At 45.9% G+C, this 18,162-nt stretch overlaps 1 protein-coding gene across 1 annotated transcript in view; it reads right to left on the bottom strand.

Moving 5' to 3' along the window:
* Positions 1–4,213, bottom strand: part of LOC103535423 (nipped-B-like protein) — a 57,169-nt gene extending 52,956 nt beyond the window's left edge. The window contains exons 1-2 of the mRNA XM_030468351.1: positions 4,124–4,213; positions 3,344–3,479 (exon numbers count right to left, since the gene is read on the bottom strand). Of these exons, the coding sequence (XP_030324211.1) occupies positions 3,344–3,479; positions 4,124–4,213 (226 nt within the window). The remainder of the gene's footprint in view (positions 1–3,343; positions 3,480–4,123) is intronic.
* Between the last annotated feature and the right edge of the window lie 13,949 nt (positions 4,214–18,162).

Raw genomic sequence — 18,162 nt, 5'->3', positions numbered from 1 at the left:
CACGTACCTTCATATCGAGCTACCGAGGAACATCGAAACAACCAACGAGCAGATGAGGCTGCTCAAGTGTTCCAAATAGATCTGGACTGGGACCATAAAGGTGAACTGTTTTTGGCCAAATGGGCCCACAATGCTTCAGGGCATCAAGGCAGGGATGGAACATATCGATGGGCTCGTGACCGAGGGGTGGATTTATCTTTGGACTCTATTGCGCAGGTTATCCACGATTGTGACATATGTGCTGCAATTAAGCAAGCTAAAAGGTTGAAACCTCTATGGTATGAAGGGAGATGGTCAAAATATAGGTATGGGGAGGCCTGGCAAGTCGACTACATCACATTGCCTTAAACTCGCCAGGGTAAGCGCTATGTGCTTACAATGGTGGAGGCAAGTACAGGATGGCTGGAAACATATCCTGTGCCTCATGCCACAGCCCGGAACACTATCCTGGGCCTAGAGAAACAAGTCTTGTGGAGACATGGGACACCAGAAAGAATTGAGTCAGATAATGGAACTCATTTCAAAAATAGTCTCATAAATAACTGGGCCAAAGAACATGGTATTGAGTGGATATACCATATCCCCTATCATGCACCAGCCTCAGGTAAAATTGAAAGGTACAATGGTCTGTTAAAAACTACCTTAAAAGCAATGGGTGGTGGAACTTTCAAAAACTGGGACAAGCACTTGGCAAAAGCTACCTGGTTAGTTAATACCAGGGATTCCATCAATCGAGCTGGTCCTGCTCAGTCAGATCTTCTACACACAGTAGATGGGGACAAAGTGCCTGTGGTGCATGAGAAGAATCTGCTAGGAAAAACAGTTTGGATTTATCCTGCCTCGGGCAAAGGCAAACCCATTCGTGGGGTTGCTTTTGCTCAAGGGCCTGGACACACTTGGTGGGTGATGATGAAAGATGGAGAAGTACAATGTGTACCACAAGGGAATCTAACACTAGGTGAGAATTCCTAATTTCTGCTTGTCTAGCTTAATCAGTAATGCATGGACTCTTTGGGAGTCATGAACTTGTATCCCACCATAACGACTGTTATGTGAACTGTTGCATAAACTAACAGTGTTTTGTGAGTGTTTTTCAGGATGATTTTGTGGTGATGAAGCCAGAACTAGGTTCATCGGCTGGCATCCAGTAACTTCCTTGAAATTACCATCTGCAACCTGCAACTTGTGGACCATGGACATGAACTGTGAAGACTGGTCCTTCGTTTGAGAATCTGCTACAATAGATGAACATCTGCAATTGTAGACTGAATTACTTAGTGAATTTTAGCACTGAGAGATAGTAATAATTTTTGTATAATATGTTTAAGGATAAAAGATAGTAATGATTGGAGCATGACGCAAATGGTATGGAATAAGGGGTGGAATGTCCTGGTTTGGGCCAGGATAAAGGTGATTTTCTGTTTTGTACTTTTGCTTTTAGCTAAGTCCCTTGTAAGTAGTTGCATTTGCTGAAATTAACAGCAAGTTTCTCAGACAGTGTGTGCTTCTAGGATTGATAACACTTGATGTTTATAGTTCCAGCCAGAGACTGGTATGTAGAGCCAAGGACACTGCTCAGCTCTGAGGAAAACATTTTACCCTCCAGAAGGAGTAAAGAGGTCCCACCTGAACCCTCCTTTAGGGAGGAACGGACAAGATAGATGCCAGAATTGACCAAACAGAGTATTCCATCCCATATACGTCACACTCAGTATAAATTTGAGACATCACGAGGGCCAAGCCGGATTTCCGGATTTCCTGATTTCCTGTTTCCCTTCCTTCTCGGCATCCTGGAAGGATCCCGTCCGTTTGTTTGTCTGTGGTCCTGATCCGTGCCAGCCCATATCTGTGTGTTCCTGCCTCCAGTTCCCGACTGCTGCCGACTCCAGGAGTCCAGCCTGGACTTTCCCAGTGCTGCCCTGCAGCCTCGGTGGTGACGTGAGAGTTATTGGGGGAAAGGAGGGAGGAATGTGGTTTCCATTTTCCTGTATATTTGTATATATTTAGTAATTTTTCCTATTTATCATTACTGTTTCATTAAAGTTGTGTAGTTTAGTTTCCAACCCATAAGTCTCTCTCCCTTATTCTCTCTCCTTTCCCTATCAAGGAGAGATAGATTAATAGAGAGCGTCTGTTATTCGGTTTAATCGCCGGGCCAGTGTTAAACCGTGACAGTTATAGTTACGGCTAGAGACTGGTATGAAAAACCAAAGACACTGCTCAGTTCCGAGGAACATCTTATGCTCTGAAAAGAGAAAAGGAGGAAAGGGGTAACACCTGCAAACCTCCTTTAGGGAGAAGTGTACTGGAGAGGTGACCAAAATTGACCAAATAGAGTATTCCATCTGTCCTGGTTTGGGCGAGGATAAAGGTGATTTCCTGTCTTGTACTTTTGCTTTCAGCTAAGTCTCTTGTAAGTAGCTGCACTTGCTGATATTAGCAGCAAGGTTCTCAGACAGTGTCAGCTTCTAGGACTGATAACACTCCATGTTTCTAGTTACAGCTAGAGACTGGTATGCAGAGCCAAGGACACTGCTCAACTCTTAGGAAATGTTTTACCCTCCAGAAGGAGTAAAGAGGTTCCACCTGCAGCCCTCCTTTGGGGAGGAACGGACAAGATAGATTGCAGAATTGCCCAGAGAATTCCATCCCATACACGTCATACTCAGTATAAATTTGAGGGATCACAGGGTTTCCAGCTTCCGGCCTCCTGCCCTTCCTGCTTTTCCTGCTTCCCTTTCTTCACCTGCTCTCTTTGGTGTTGCGAGACGAACCTTTCTGTAGGGATCGATGCCTCAAGGTCTAATTAGGGGTAGCAGTTTAGACTTGTGAGTTGTGCTCTAAGTCTATCACTCACGTAGCGGAACTAGCAAGATCGGACCGTGTCTCAAAGAGCTACCAGCCTCTCTTGTGACTAGCCCAAGAGTGAGCTAGTCGGTGGGTGTGAGCCTCACCTTTTATTGGCCCCCTGGTCTTGCACATGCTCAATAGGGGGCCTGCCCTAACTGGGCACAGGTGGATTTGATACCGGCTCACACCTACTTCTCGGTAATCAGAGGCATTTGATTGCTTTGTTCCACTACATTTCCCCCCCTCTCTTTTTTTTTTTTTTTTTGTGTGTGAATAAACTCAATACAACAAAAGTGCTAATCCCTCTCACCTTTTTTTTTGTTTGGTTGGTTTTTTTTTTTTTTTTTTTTTTTTTTGTTGGGGGGGCACCACCAACAAGTAAGAAGAGTCATGTAATGTCTAGGCAAATTTGTCCGGATTAATTAATTCAAACTGCTGGATGCTGCACCGTTGTTCTTTAAAGGTCTGTTTGTGGCAGGGCGTGTCCACTTACTGGGTACCCAGAGAGGTCCGGAGTCTGTTGAGACACAGCTATAACCTCTCCCGGAGTCACGGCTTGTGCTAAGAAAATTTAGCGTAAACAGTACCTTGCCAAGCCGCATCTGCGGGTCCATGTCTTTGCTGTCTTTCTGTTTTTGCAAGTACGTCTTCAGGGTGCGATTAGCTCTTTCTACTATCGCCTGGCCTGAAGACAAGTGGGGGATTCTGTGATGTGTTTTACCCCCCAAGTAGCAAAAAATTGTTTGACTTTCCCGCCTGTATAGGTGGGTGCATTGTCGGTTTTTCACTACTTGGGGGACCCCCATGACAGCAAAGCAATTAGTTAGATGACGGACCACATGTAATGCTTTTTCCCCTGTTTGAGCTGTTGCCCAGAGTATGCCCGAAAAGGTATCAATCGTGACATGAACATATTTCAGACGTCCAAATTCTGGGACGTGGGTGACATCCATCTGCCAGATTTCTCCCGCTTGCAGTCCGCGTGGGTTGACTCCCACTCCTAGGGCTGGGCCAAATTGTGCGCATTGAGGGCACGCTTTAACAATCCCTTTCGCGTCTTCCCACGGAATGGAAAACATGTGCTTCAATGCCCTGGCATTCTGATGGAATAGAGAGTGGCTGTTTTGAGCCTTTGCAAACTGACTGATGGGATTCTGGAATCCTAGGCTGACCAGGGAGTCAGCCTTTGCATTTCCTTCACCCAGTCCCAGAGAGGTTTTATGGCTTCTGATGGGTAGTATGCAGCATGGTTCCGTTCGAATTTTTAGCACACGTTGTAGCGTAAGGAAGAGCTCCCATAGCCGCTTATTTTGTACCGGCTGGATAATAGCATCCTCGATACGGTTCGCAACTCCGACTGCATATTGCGAGTCGGAGACAGTGTTAAGGGGAGCCTGTCGCCATTGCGTTAGGGCCCAGATAATAGCCAGCAATTCCAGAGTCTGTAGATTATCTTCCGCAGTGCCCGGAATCAGGTGTTGTTTCCACCGACCCTTATCCTGCCATACGCAGGCGGCCGTTTTTGACCTTTTTCCGGCGTCGGTAAAAACTGTGATGCCAGGCACTGGGCGCTCTGAAACGATCGGACGCTCAATCCAATGAAGCTGGCTGATGGTCTGTAAACGCTTATGTGTTGGGCCTCCATGGCGGACTTCCCCGGAATATCCGAATAGAGCAAGTTGTAGAGGCACGGAGCGTTGCAGTAGCCAAAGTCGATTGTTTTTATGGGGATGCTGATCCATCCTGGCTCTTGACCGTCTACCTCCAGGCAACGCTGCCATCCCTTACGTATCAAGAATGCTATTATCTCAGTCTGTTGCCATATACCTTTCTGCAGCGCGTGCAATGGAAATAGCCATTCCAAGATGGCTATGGAGCCTGGTCTCAGGGAGCTCTGATTGCGTTTTCGGTTATCGTTGTTGCAGTTGTCCTTTTGCCAGTTAAAGTCTTGTAATAACAGCGCGAATGGGAATGATGGGTGATTACATATCCAGATGCCGATGGGTTGTGTGGCATCTCGCCGATCCGCATAGCCGGTTGCCAGTTTATGGACGACCTGTTTTAACACATTAGTGTGGCTATCTGTCCAGTTCACTAACACATTTGGATGCGTGCCCCGTAACAATGACAAAAAGGGGTGGATGTCTGCGTTGGTGACGCCTACAATGGGTCGAACCCATTGGAGCTCACCCACTAGCTTTTGGGCATTGTTCAATGTTTTAACTGAACTTATTACCTCCAGTTTCTGTGGTCTCACCATCGCGTCGGTAACTTTCCACCCTAAGTAGCTCCAGGGCAATTGGGTCTGCACTTTTTCCGGAGCAACTATTAGTCCCTTCGTCTTCAGTCAGTTGGTCAGGATTTGACTGAAGTCGTCAGGGAACGGGGCTTCTTGGCAGAATAGTATGTCGTCCATGTAATGGTATATTAGTGTATTTGGCATTTCGTCGCGGATCGGCGATAGCGCCCATGCCACATACATTTGGCATAATGTCGGGGAGTTTTTCATCCCCTGTGGCAGCACTACCCATTCATACCTCTTCGCAGGTTCACTTTTGTTGATGGAAGGGATGGTGAACGCGAAGCGCGCTGTGTCTTCTGGATGTAAGGGAATATTGAAGAAACAGTCTTTGAGGTCAATGACCAGAAGGTGCCAGCCTCTTCGTAGCATCGTAAGCAATGGTAACCCAGGTTGGAGGGCACCCATTGGCCACATCTGATTATTGACCTTTCGTAAATCCTGTATTAATCGCCATTTTCCTGATTTTTTCGGAACAACAAAGATAGGTGTGTTCCAAGGACTGAGTGATGGCTGGATGTGTCCTGCATCCAGCTGTTCTTTTACTAGTCGGTTAGCAATTTGTAGCCACTCTTTTGGTAGAGGCCACTGCTCTACCCAGACGGGGGTGTCTGATTTCCATTTCAGTCTGGGGGTTGGCGGCACTACTGCAGTGGCCCTTACTGAAAATTTTGAAGAGATCGGGTGGGCTCAGGGATGGAGAGGACAGCTCCTAGCTGACTCATTACTTCTCTGCCGATCAACCCTCCTAGTTGCCCTGGCAATGACAACACATAGGGACGCACGGTTACCTTCTGTCCTTCAGGAAACTGAAGTTGCACTGGTTCTAGGGCCTGAAGGGGGGTGGAACCACCACCTACTCCCTGGACGGCATCACGGGCAGTGACAAGTTTCCAGTGACGAGGCCATACGTTGAGGTTGATGATTGTGACATCAGCCCCCGTGTCCATCATCGCGGAAAGTGTCTTTTCCTCTTTTCCGGCGATCATCTTCACAACAATAATGGGCCTGGTCTTCATCTGTTGCACTAAATTTACTAGAGTGCCTCCAGATGATCCAAAGCCCCGACCGCCTCGTGCCGTGGGGACATTCTTTCCCAAATTCATTTTTGGGAGAAGGACCAATTGTGCTATCCAGATTCCCGCTTTGATTATCAGGGGAGGCGTCAACGTGAAGCACGTGATCATTATCTCCCCTGTAGAATCCGCGTCTATAACCCCTGGGAGCACACCAAGTCCTGCGACTCCTGTAGATGAACGTCCCATTAACAAGGCTCCTATCGTGCTGTTTTCCTGATGTATAGGTCCGTGTATTCCCGTCAGTAACCGGTAAATCTGAGTAGTCGTCAATGTAATGTCTATTGCACAGGGCACATCGATGCCCAAGCTTCCCCTTGTGGCTGGAGCGGGAAGCCGTTGTATAGCGCTGGCCCGGCTACTTGTGTCGTGGCACGGGGGCCTTGCGCGCTGCGTCTGCCGTTTTTTGCGAACCTGCAAGCCCGGTTGTTATGATTATCTCTTTGGCAGTGGTCGCACCACACTGTAGCTGAGCAGTCTCTCGTCCAGTGGCCTGTTGTCCCACACCAGTAGCAGACGGGGGTGGATTTCCTTGGTCGGTTTCTCCTTTTGAACCGATTACCCCTTCCGTCCAGCCTCTGCGCCACCGCTGCGAGGAGCTTCTGTGTGGGTTCCAGAGCGGCAGCGAAGGCACTGGCCATTCCTTGATGCTGCTGCGTCTGGGTGGCCCTGGAAGCTACCTCTAGCATGTCCGAAATGCCAGCTGTCTTCGGTAGTGTGGAAAACAGTGACTTATTTTCAGATTTGCGTTTTCAAACGCCAGCAATTTAAACATTGATTCCCTTTGTTCAGCTCCCAGCTCGGACTGAGCTGTGACAGACTGCCAGAGCCTATCGACAAAGTGTTGGTATGGCTCATTCATCCCTTGTTTAACGGCAGTAAACGAAGGGAGTGGAGTGGGCTCGGGAACCATGTTAAATGCTTGGCGGGCCAAATATGCAGCGATGTGATGGAGCACAGTCGGGAACTGGAGTTGTACTTAAACGTCCGCAAACCGTCCCGCGCCCGTGAGCATCTCGCTGGTTATCCCTGACAATGGGTCACTGGGTGCTCGAGGGCGGGTTGCCTCTGCTTGGGCCAGGCGTTCCCACCCTTTAAGCCAAACAATCTGTTGGGAGGGGGTGAGTAGATACCTGGCCAAATTTCGGCAATCATGGGGACAGTTGGTGTCCGCGGTGAACAACCAGTCCAGGACGGCCTGACCACTCTCCGATTTTAACCCCCTCTCTCTCAGGGTCTTCTTGGCTTGTTGTAGAGTTTTCCAGCTATGTTGTTCGAATATAAGCGGCCCATTGTTATCATATATGACGGGGCAAGCAACAGTGCTGGCCTCCCATTCCCCTTCGAGGATGGCATCTCGGATGATTCCGGAACATCTTCCGGGTCGGGGTTTACCAGCACCCTTGATGATAGGGTTGGTCTGCCTCGATAACAGTGGGGCTGGAATATCTTCTTCATCGTCAGGGAGGGTGGGTGGGTCTCGATATTTACAGAAAGACGAGTATTGCTCCATGTCTGTCACCCTTTTTTCCAAAGATCTCACAGCCTGATTTGTTTGATCCAGGAGAGCTTTTATTTTTTCCTCTAGGCTGACGGTTGCAGCTGATGGGGTGGCCGCTTCTTTCCCATGCTCATTTTCTAAGCTGAGAAGTGACAGTAAGGGCAGTTTCAAGCCGCTGGGACCACCCATCTCGGAGGCATGGGTCGTCGGCATCTTCTTCAGAGCAGGTACTTCTTTTTCTTCCTCCAGCCCGATGTCCAAGAGGAATTCAGCTATGGTATGATGCACTTTTCCTCTCATGCCCTTGATGCCAAGGCTGTTGTCCCTCAAAACTGGGAACGCCTTTTGGGCTTTTTCATTCTCGGCAGGTAATGGTGGTGCTGTCGGGACTACACCGGGTTCTGCCTCAGGTGGTGGTGTTTTAGTATCGAAGCTAGCGTTCGGCGGGAGTGCTTCAATGGCAGTAATGGCAGCCTTCGCCTCAGCTTTTATTTCTTTTAGGCTTTTGATCACCACTCCCCAGACACCATCTAACCCGGTTATGTTTTTCCTCACTTCTTGCGTATGGAGGCTTCCCAACAGGTCACCGACCTCATGCCAGAGTTCCCGTGCGGCTGCAGTAACCGGGAAGGAGGCAACAGGGGTGCTTGCTGAAAGTCCCATCTTCTTTTTCTTCTTCTTTTCTTGGTTGATCAGTAGTATCGAAGTAAAGGTAACGGGTCTTCTTACCCAAGAACTCAGATCTTCTGTTAATTGTAGTTTGCGCTAGGTCGGATCACTTTTTCTGGTTTCATCGGAGCACGGGCTAGACCGAAGTCTATGCCCGCATTCTCCACCAGATGTTGCGAGACGAACCTTTCTGTAGGGATCGATGCCTCAAGGTCTAATTAGGTGCAGCAGTTTAGACTTGTGAGTTGTACTCTAAGTCTATCACTCACATAGTGGAACTAGCAAGATCGGAGGGTAGCTTGATGAGCTACCAGCCTCTCTTGTGACTAGCCCAAGAGTGAGCAAGTTGGTGGGTGTGAGCCTCACCTTTTATTGGCCCCCTGGTCTTGCACATGCTCAATAGGGGGCCTGCCCTAACTGGGCACAGTTGGATTTGATACCAGCTCACACCTACTTCTCGGTAATCAGAGGCATTTGATTGCTTTGTTCCACTACACTTTGGCATCCTGGGAGGACTCCATCCCTTCATCTGCCTGTGGTCCTGATCAGTGCCAGCCTGAATCTGTGTGTTCCTGCCTCCAGCTCCCAACTGCTGCCGACTCCAGGAGTCCAGCCTGGACTTTCCCAGGGCTGCACTGCAGCCTCAGTGGTGACATGAGAGTTACTGGGGGAAAAGGGGGGAGGAACGTGGTATCAATTTTCTTGTATATTTGTATATATTTAATTATTTTTTTCTTTTTTTATGATTGCTGTTCCATTAAAGCTGTGTAGTTTAGTTTCCAACCCATAAGTCTCTCTCCCTTATTCTCTCTCCTTTCTTTATCAGGGAGGAGAGAGAGATTAATAGAGAGCATCTATCACTCGGTTTAAATGCCGGGCAAGTGTTAAACTGTGACAGATTTATTGGCACCCAACGTGGGGCTCAAGCTAATTGGCTCGAGTCCAGTTTAAATTTTGACTAATTTGCCTGAATAGTTTAAATTCCAACTCCAGTGGAAGAATGGCTTCGCTGAGTGGGAATGAGACCTTTTTCTCTGGAAATTTCACAGGGTTGGAGCTTAAACCAATCGTGCCGTACCTTTGGTATTCAGGGTATGTGATATGTGCTTTTGCAGCTGGAATGAGTGTTAATATGTGGCTTACTTCTAGTAAGCACTGGTTGAGAAAAGTAGTTGTGATATAGTCTGCAATACTAGTATGCAGTGCAGTACACGGTGCAGTGCTGTTTCATACAAGGATTAAAAACTTTGTTGGTAATTACATTTTCAGCCTTCTTTTGAGGGAATATACCACTCTTTGGCTGAATTCACCGGATTCTAGTCAAAATGGCATTATGCGTATTATAGTTTTGAACCTCCTGATTCTTGTAGGCATTTTTTTTCAGGTGTCTGTGAATATTTTCATGTGTTATCATACGTTGGTGAGGAGTAAGAAAACTACAATAAGGGGAACTTGCACACCTCATAAAGAGAGCACCCCCACTTCTGCCTCTGCAGCCGCTTCTTGCCCCCCCTCACACAAGGGCACAACTCAGATAAAACCAACCAGCATCGCCAGTGTTTCTTCTATAGCTGCAGCTGCTGTCTCTACCCCCACAGACACTGCTGCTGCTCAGAAAACGAGCCCTGCTGCTGCTACTGCTGCAGACACCACAGCCTCTCCCCCTCAGCCCACACAGCTACTTGTTGACCCTGTAACTAGGAGAAAAGGAAAACAATGGAAATCAGAAATGAGCCTTAACACTTCCAGCTCTGAATGAGACGACCAGGTGATAGCGGAAATAGAAGATACTGCCTCTCCACGTAGAGCAGCTAAAACAGACTCTAAAGCAGAGTCATCTGAGGAGGACTCACTCAGAATCTGCTCAGTCCTATTCCATGAGGGACTTGTGTACTGTGAGCCTGGGTCTCAGCTATAAAGAGAACAACTGAGAAAATGCATTCACCCCTTTTTCCTCAGATAGGAGGAGGACGCCGCATTGCAGCCATTAAGAGGAGACACCCTCCTATGAGACGGAATCGAGAGAAACAGAATTCAATAAGAGAAATCCTATGGGCACTCCTGAGTGAGTATGGAGAGGACATGAAAAAGTGGGATCAGAAACCTACTGCTGTCCTAGAGGAGCAAGTATGTAAGTTGCTGAGTAAGACGAAGGCAAAAGGAGGTCCTTCTAAAAAGAAGGCTGCTCAAGTCTCCAGTGTGGAGTTATCCAATTCAAATATGCTGGTGACTCAAGATCCCTGTACATCAGGTGTGAGTACTGGGGAGGCAAACTCCAGTAATGCACATACTGACAATGTTGTACGTGCTCAAGATTACAGGTGCCCTGCCTCCAGCCAGGTGGAGGAGAGAGAAAACCAAATTTATTGGATTGTGTGGATTGGATGGCCTGGCACATTAGAGCCACAAAAGTATAAAGCCTTGGTGGACACTGGTGCACAGTGCACCCTAATGCCATCGAATCAGAAAGGGACAGACTCCGTCACTTTTTCTGGAGTGACGGGGGGATCTAAAGAACTGAGTATTGTAAAGGCTGATGTGAGCCTCACTGGAATAAAGTGGCATAAACACCTGATAGTGACTGGTCCAGATGCTCCGTGCATCCTTGGCATAGACTACCTCAAGGGAGGTGATTTCGAGGACCCGAGAGGTACCGGTGGTTCTTTGGTACCAGAGCTATTAAGACTGAGAACGCAGAATGGCTGCATGCTTTGTTTGGCCTTTCAGATAAATCCTTTATAGTGGGGTTGCTAAGAACTATAAACCAGCAGGTGCCAATTGATACACTAGTAGTGCATCACAGACAATATCGCATCAGCAGAGATGCTGTGATCCCCATTCATAAGCTGATCTGGCAACTAGAGAGCCAAGGAGTGATCAGCAGGACTCACTCACCCTTGAACAGTCCTGTATGGCCAGTGCAAAAGGCTAATAGAGAATGGAGGCTGACAGTGGACTATCGTGCCCTGAATGAGGTTACACCACCACTAAGTGCTGCTGTGCCGGACATACTAGAACTTCAGTTTGAGCTGGAGTCAAAGGCAGCCAGGTGGCATGCTACTATTGACAGTGCTAATGCATTTGTTGCTATTCCTATAGCACCAGAATGCAGAGCACAGTTTGCTTTCACCTGGAGAGGTGTCCAGTACACTTGGAATTGACTGCCCCAGGGGTGGAAACACAGCCCTACCATCTGCCATGGACTGATCCATGATACCTTGGAAAAGTACATCGATGACATCATTGTGTGGGGTGACACAGCAAAAGAAGTCTTTGAGAAAGGTAAGAAGATAATTGAAATCCTTCTAGAGGCTGGTTTTGCTATTAAGAAAAATCAAGGTCAAGGGACCAGCGCAAGAGATACAGTTTCTGGGGGTTAAGTGGCAAGATGGACGTCGCCACATCCCATCGGACGTGATTAACAAAAACCATCTATGGCCCCACCAACTACCAAAAAGGAAACTCAGTCCTTCTTAGGAACTGTTGGTTTCTGGAGGATGCATATTCCTGCTTATAATCAGATTGTGAAACCTCTTTACGAGGTTACCCGGAAGAATCATAGAATTGGCTGGGTTGGAAGGGACCTCAGAGATCATCGAGTCCAACCCTTTTACCACCATTGCGGTTGCTAGACTATGGCACTGAGTGCCACATCCAGTCTCTTTTTAAATATCTCCAGGGACGGAGAATCCACTACTTCCCTGGGCAGCCCATTCGAATGCCGGATCACTCTTTCCGTAAAGAAATTCTTTCTAATATCTGACCTAAACCTCCCCTGGCACAACTTAAGACCATGCCCTCTTGTCTTGTTGAAAGTCGTCTGGCAAAAGAGACCAACATCCACCCGGTTAAAACCTCCTTTCAGGTAGTTGTAGACAGCGATGAGGTCTCCCCTGAGCCTCCTCTTCTCCAGGCTGAACAGCCCCAGCTCTCTCAGCCTCTCCTCATAGGGTCTGTGCTCGAGTCCCTTCACCAGCCTGGTTGCCCTCTTTTGGACCTGCTCCAGGACCTCAATATCCTTCCTGAACTGGGGGGCCCAGAACTGGACACAGTACTCGAGGTGTGGCCTCACCAGGGCTGAGTACAGGGGCAGAATCATTTCCTTGGATCTGCTGGCAACACTGTTCTGGATACAGGCCAAGATGCCATTGGCTTTCTTGGCCACCTGGGCACACTGCTGGCTCATGTTCAGCTTCCTGTCGATCCAGACTCCCAGGTCTCTTTCTGCCTGGCTGCTCTCCAGCCACTCTGTCCCCAGCCTGTAGTGCTGCATGGGGTTGTTGTGGCCAAAGTGCAGGACCCGGCACTTGGCTGTGTTAAACCTCATCCCATTGGAATCAGCCCAACTCTCCAGTCTGTCCAGGTCCCTCTGCAGAGCCCTCCTGCCTTCCAGCTGATCGACACTCCCCCCCAGCTGAATGTCGTCTGCGAAGAAAGACTTGAAATGAGGCTCAGAACAACAAGCTGCTTTTGAAAGTATTAAACAGGAGATTTTGCAGGCAATGGCCCTCAGACCAATTCGAACAGGGCCAGACATCAAAAATGTTCTTTACACCGGAGATGGAGGTGATGGTCCTACATGGAGCATCTGGCAGAAAGCTCCAGGAGAGAGTCGAGGCCGACCTCTAGGATTTGGGGGTCAAAAGTACAAAGGCTCTGAGGCCAACTACACAGCGACTGAAAAAGAGATGCTGGTCGCATACGAAGGAGTTAGAGCTGCTTCAGAAGTGATTGGTACTGAAGCACAGCTCCTCCTAGTGCCACGATTACCTGTACTGGGTTTTATGTACACAGGTAGAGAATCTTCCCATCATGCTACCGATGCTACCTGGATTAAATGGATTGCTTTACTCTCACAGAGAGCTAGGATAGGAAGACTCGATCGTCTAGGAATTGTAGAAGTAATAACACACTGGCCAGAAGGCACACACTTTGGAATGCCACCAGGAAAAGTGGTAAAACGGGCTGAAGAAGCCCCACCATATGACCAGCTACCAGAGAATGAAAAAAAATAGACTCTTTTCACTGATGGGTCCTTTCGTCTGGTAGGAGGCCATCAAAGGTGGAAAGCTGCCGTATGGAATCCTACACGACTAGTTGCAAAAACAGATGAAGGAGATGGTGAATCAAGTCAATTTGCAGAGGTAAAAGCCATCCAATTGGCTTTGGACATTGCTGAACAAGAAAAGTGGCCAAGACTTTATCTCTATACTGACTCATGGATGGTATCAAATGCCTTATGGGGTTGGTTAAAGCAGTGGAAGCAAAACAACTGGCAACATAGAGATAAACCTATCTGGGACGCTGAACTGTGGAAAGACATTGCTGCTAGGTTAGAGAAACTTGATGTAAAAGTGCGTCACGTAGATGCCCACGTACCTTCATATCGAGCTACTGAGGCACATCAAAACAACCAACGAGCAGATGAGGCTGCTCAAGTGTTCTAAATAGATCTGGACTGGGACCATAAAGGTGAACTGTTTTTAGCCAAATGGGCCCACAACGCTTCAGGTCATCAAGGCAGGGATGGAACATATTGATGGGCTTGTGACCAAGGGGTGGATTTATTTTTGGACGCTATTGCGCAGGTTATCCACGACTGTGACATATATGCTGCAATTAAGCAAGCTAAAAGGTTGAAACCTCTGTAGTATGAAGGGAGATGGTCAAAGTATAGGTATGGGGAGGCCTGGCAAGTCGACTACATCACACTGCCTCAAACCCGCCAGGGTAAGCGCTATGTGCTTACAATGGTGGAGGCAAGTACAGGATGGCTGGAAACATATCCTGTGCCTCATGCCACAGCCCAGAACACCATTCTGGGCCTAGAGAAACAAGTCTTGTGGAGACATGGGACACCAGAGAGAATTGAGTCAGATAATGGAACTCAGATAAAAAATAATCTTTTAAATAACTGGGCCAAAAAACATGGTATTGAGTGTATATACCATATCCCCTATCATGCACCAGCCTCAGGGAAAATTGAAAGGTACAATGGACTGTTAAAAACTACCTTAAAGGCAATGGGTGGTGGAACTTTCAAAAACTGGGACAAGCACTTGGCAAAAGCTACCTGGTTAGTTAACACCAGGGATTCCATCAGTCGACCTGATCCTGCTCAGTCAGATATTCTACACACAGTAGATGGGGACAAAGTGCCTGTGGTGCATGAAAAGAATCTGCTAGGGAAGACAGTTTGGGTTTATCCTGCCTCAGGCAAAGGCAAACCCATTCGTGGGGTTGCTTTTGCTCAAGGGCCTGGACACACTTGGTGGGTGGCGATGAAAGATGGAGAAGTACAATGTGTACCACAAGGGGATCTAACACTAGGAGAGAATTCCTAATTTCTGCTTGTCTAGCTTAATCAGTAATGCATGGAATTTTTGGGAGTCATGAACTTGTATCCCACATTAGCTACTGTTATATGAATTATTGCATAAACTAACAGTGTTTTGTGAGTGTTTTTCAGGATGATTTTGTGGTGATGAAACCAGAATTATGTTCATCGACTGGCATCCAATAACTTCCTTGAAATTACCATCTGCAACCTGCAACTTGCAGACCATGGACATGAACTGTAACAATTGTTCCTTGTTTTAAGAATCTGCCACAATAAATGAACATCTACGATCATAGACTGAATTACTTAGTGAATTTTAGTACAGAGAGATAGTAATAATTTGTGTATAGATATGTTTAGGGATAAGAGATAGTAATGATTGGAGCATGACGCAAATGGTATGGAATAAGGAGTCATACTTGGTATAAATCTGCGGGATCATGAGGGTCAAACCCCTTCGCTTTCACCCTTTGCTCATCCCTTTGGCTCTTCTTCGCCTCTCCCTGTTTCCTTCAGCATCCTGGAAGGATTCCGTCCGTTCATCTGCCTGTGGTCCCAACCATGCCAGCCTGAATCCATGTGTTCCTGTCTCCAGCTCCCAACTGCTGCTGACTCCAGGAGTCCATCCTGGACTTTCCCAGGGCCTGCCCTGCAGCCTCGGTGGTGACATGAGGGTTATTGGGGGAAAGGGGGGAGGAACGTGGTATCATTTTTTCTGTATATTTGTATATATTTAATTTTTTTTTATCATTACTGTTTCATTATAGCTATGTAGTTTAGTTTTCAACCCGTAAGTCTGTCTCCTTTCTTTATTGGGGAGGGGAGGGGGACTAATAGAGAACATCTGTCAGTCGGTTAATTGCCAGCCCAGCATTAAATAGTGACAATGCTGTAGCTGGATCAACCAAAACTCACCTTTCAGAGCCCTCATGCTGAGGGCTCCAAGATTAACCAATCAAAACAATTCAGATAGGACCAATTTTCTCTCTTGAACTTCCATAACTGACGAGGCTCAAAATGCTGCTCGTCATCATCATCCAAAATGTCAAATTGTAAGTTGAGAACATATAAATAGATTATCACATCACAATTTGGCATATTCCCTCTAAATACAGAGCTCTCCTGATTCCCTGTCTTCATTTATCTTCACAAATAAATACTGATGTTTTAGTGATTCATAACCACAACCTCTTGTCTGAGAAGAAAGGGTCACCTTTAAAGTTTTCTTTTTCTTAATGGCAAGGTGATTGCTGATGGAATTACAGATTGCTAACAGATTTCTTCATATTTCCAGTGCATCTTGATGGCAATCCTCAGAACTAGACTTGATCATTACTGTTTTGTCTTATGAGATTTCTGGATCTAGGACAAAAAGGTTAGTCCAAATATATGAAAATATCAGGTTGAACTAGGGCATTAAAAGTAAGATGAGCACAGAGTACCACTACCTTCATCAAACATAATTTGGCTTTGTGGGCTTTTTAAATCTTGAACTTGCTTTGAACTATATGAAAATAATCAAGAGTATCAGAGAACTGAGGAGAGAGTAATTAATGTCTGAAATGGATGTCTTCTGGTCTTCTCTTTTACAATCAAATATAGGCAAGTTTACATAAATCTGCTGTGTTAAGGTATGACTCCCAAGACCACTTAGGGTCTTAACAAACGTACTTAGGAACTTTTACAATATCCATTCAAATATACTTCATATCCTTCAAGGCATCAGTATGCAAGCTTTGCCCACTTCATTCCACAGGTAGTAGAATTTCTATTTTTGTCAGGATCTAGGACTTTGCCAAAATATCAGACTAATGTTTTTCTTTCAAGTCCTGCAAACCTAGATCTAAAGCTTGCCACAGTTCTGAACAGGTAGTCTCACAAGCTCTTGAGACCAATAAAGTGTGATGAAGATCTTTTTGCTTGATTCTTTGTAGCAGTTTTTGTAATAAAAGGAATATGTCTTAAAGTACATAAGAGCTTTCTGACTATATTAGAGATCAGGTATCCAAGTTTGTTGTTTTCAGATTCTTTTCTTTTTAGAAACATTATTCATTCCTTCCCTCCAAGAACGTAGATACAACTAAAATGTATCAACATTTTTTTCAATTTCTTGAACAAATTTCTGACAGTTCAGAGTACAGTCTGATCCCAGTTATTGTCCTACGTATGCATCATTTTGACTTGGCAAATCTGCACAGATGTGCTCTTTACATTGCAACATGCTCACCACAAGGCAGTAGCTCGGTACTCAAAGCAAGATCATAAGCTACCTTATTCCAAAAAATAGCAGAGATGTTCTGTCAAATTAAATGGGTCACTGTGGTGCAAGAAACAAAATATTACAGGAACCACAAGTTTCAAATGGAAAAAAAAAGGTTAGCTGGGTTTCCAAACAGTTATGTCTCACCTGTCCTGTTATGAACATTATTCCTGGAGACAAGTTGTGGAAATATCTGCATGTCAAAGCAGTGACCACTTTCAGGTTTAGGAGTTAATTACTGCAGAACATTTGTGCAAAAACACATTGCACTGGAATAACCGCATATACCTTTGAATACATATCTGCTGAAACTGCAAGACAATCATGATTAGAAGAATATCCATCCTGAAAACGGATATACTTTGAAGCTGAGCAAGTGTTAGGGACAGCAGCTGGATGAGGGAATCTGTATTAAAGAAGTATTTCCATTCTTCATTTAATCTGAAATCTTTCCAAAGCAGCAGCCAGAACACCACTAGTGCTGAAGTCTCCAATGTTGCTTTCTTGCAAACCCGATGATTGTATTAAATCCCATATTAAACTCTTTCAACAAATGAGTATAATAGGATGATAGCCTAAAAACTTCTAGAACTGCTAGTCCTAGCAAACTGAAATTAGCCTTCTGTAAATACCCATGAAAAGGTAAGTCTTAATAAGATCCACATGCATGGTTTGTGAGCTTTGTTTTAGCAAAATGGTAACACTTTGCTTTAATATTGTTTGGTAGACTTTAAAATCCAGAGATTTCTGACTTATCTTGAATGATCTTGACGACACAACAGATAAATCACCACTTCCCCATTTACACCTTGTAAGGGATTCAGTTGGACACTTCATATACAAGATGGTTAAATGTGAATGTACTCTTCAGAACCTCAAAGACTGAACCTGTAACACTGAAATCTGTGTGAACCATCTGATGACTCCAGTACAAACTTTCTTTTTTAAAGCATAACAATTTAGAGTTTAACATTTTAAAGCTCTAACACTCTTCAGAGATCATTAGGATATGATTCCACTTATTTGAAATACAACTTATTTGCATTACTTAAATCAGCAATGAATAAATTTATACCAAATATACCACTTGTAAGCAGTTATTACTTATTGTCAAACTTTCCATTTTTGACAAACATCAAAGACAAGCTAGTCAGAGGCCAATTACAA

Source organism: Calypte anna, chromosome W, assembly GCF_003957555.1.
Source record: "Calypte anna isolate BGI_N300 chromosome W, bCalAnn1_v1.p, whole genome shotgun sequence".
Taxonomy (NCBI): Eukaryota; Metazoa; Chordata; class Aves; order Apodiformes; family Trochilidae; genus Calypte; species Calypte anna.
The sequence above is the reverse complement of the archived record's forward strand: the minus strand, read 5'-3'. Positions and strand labels throughout refer to the sequence as shown.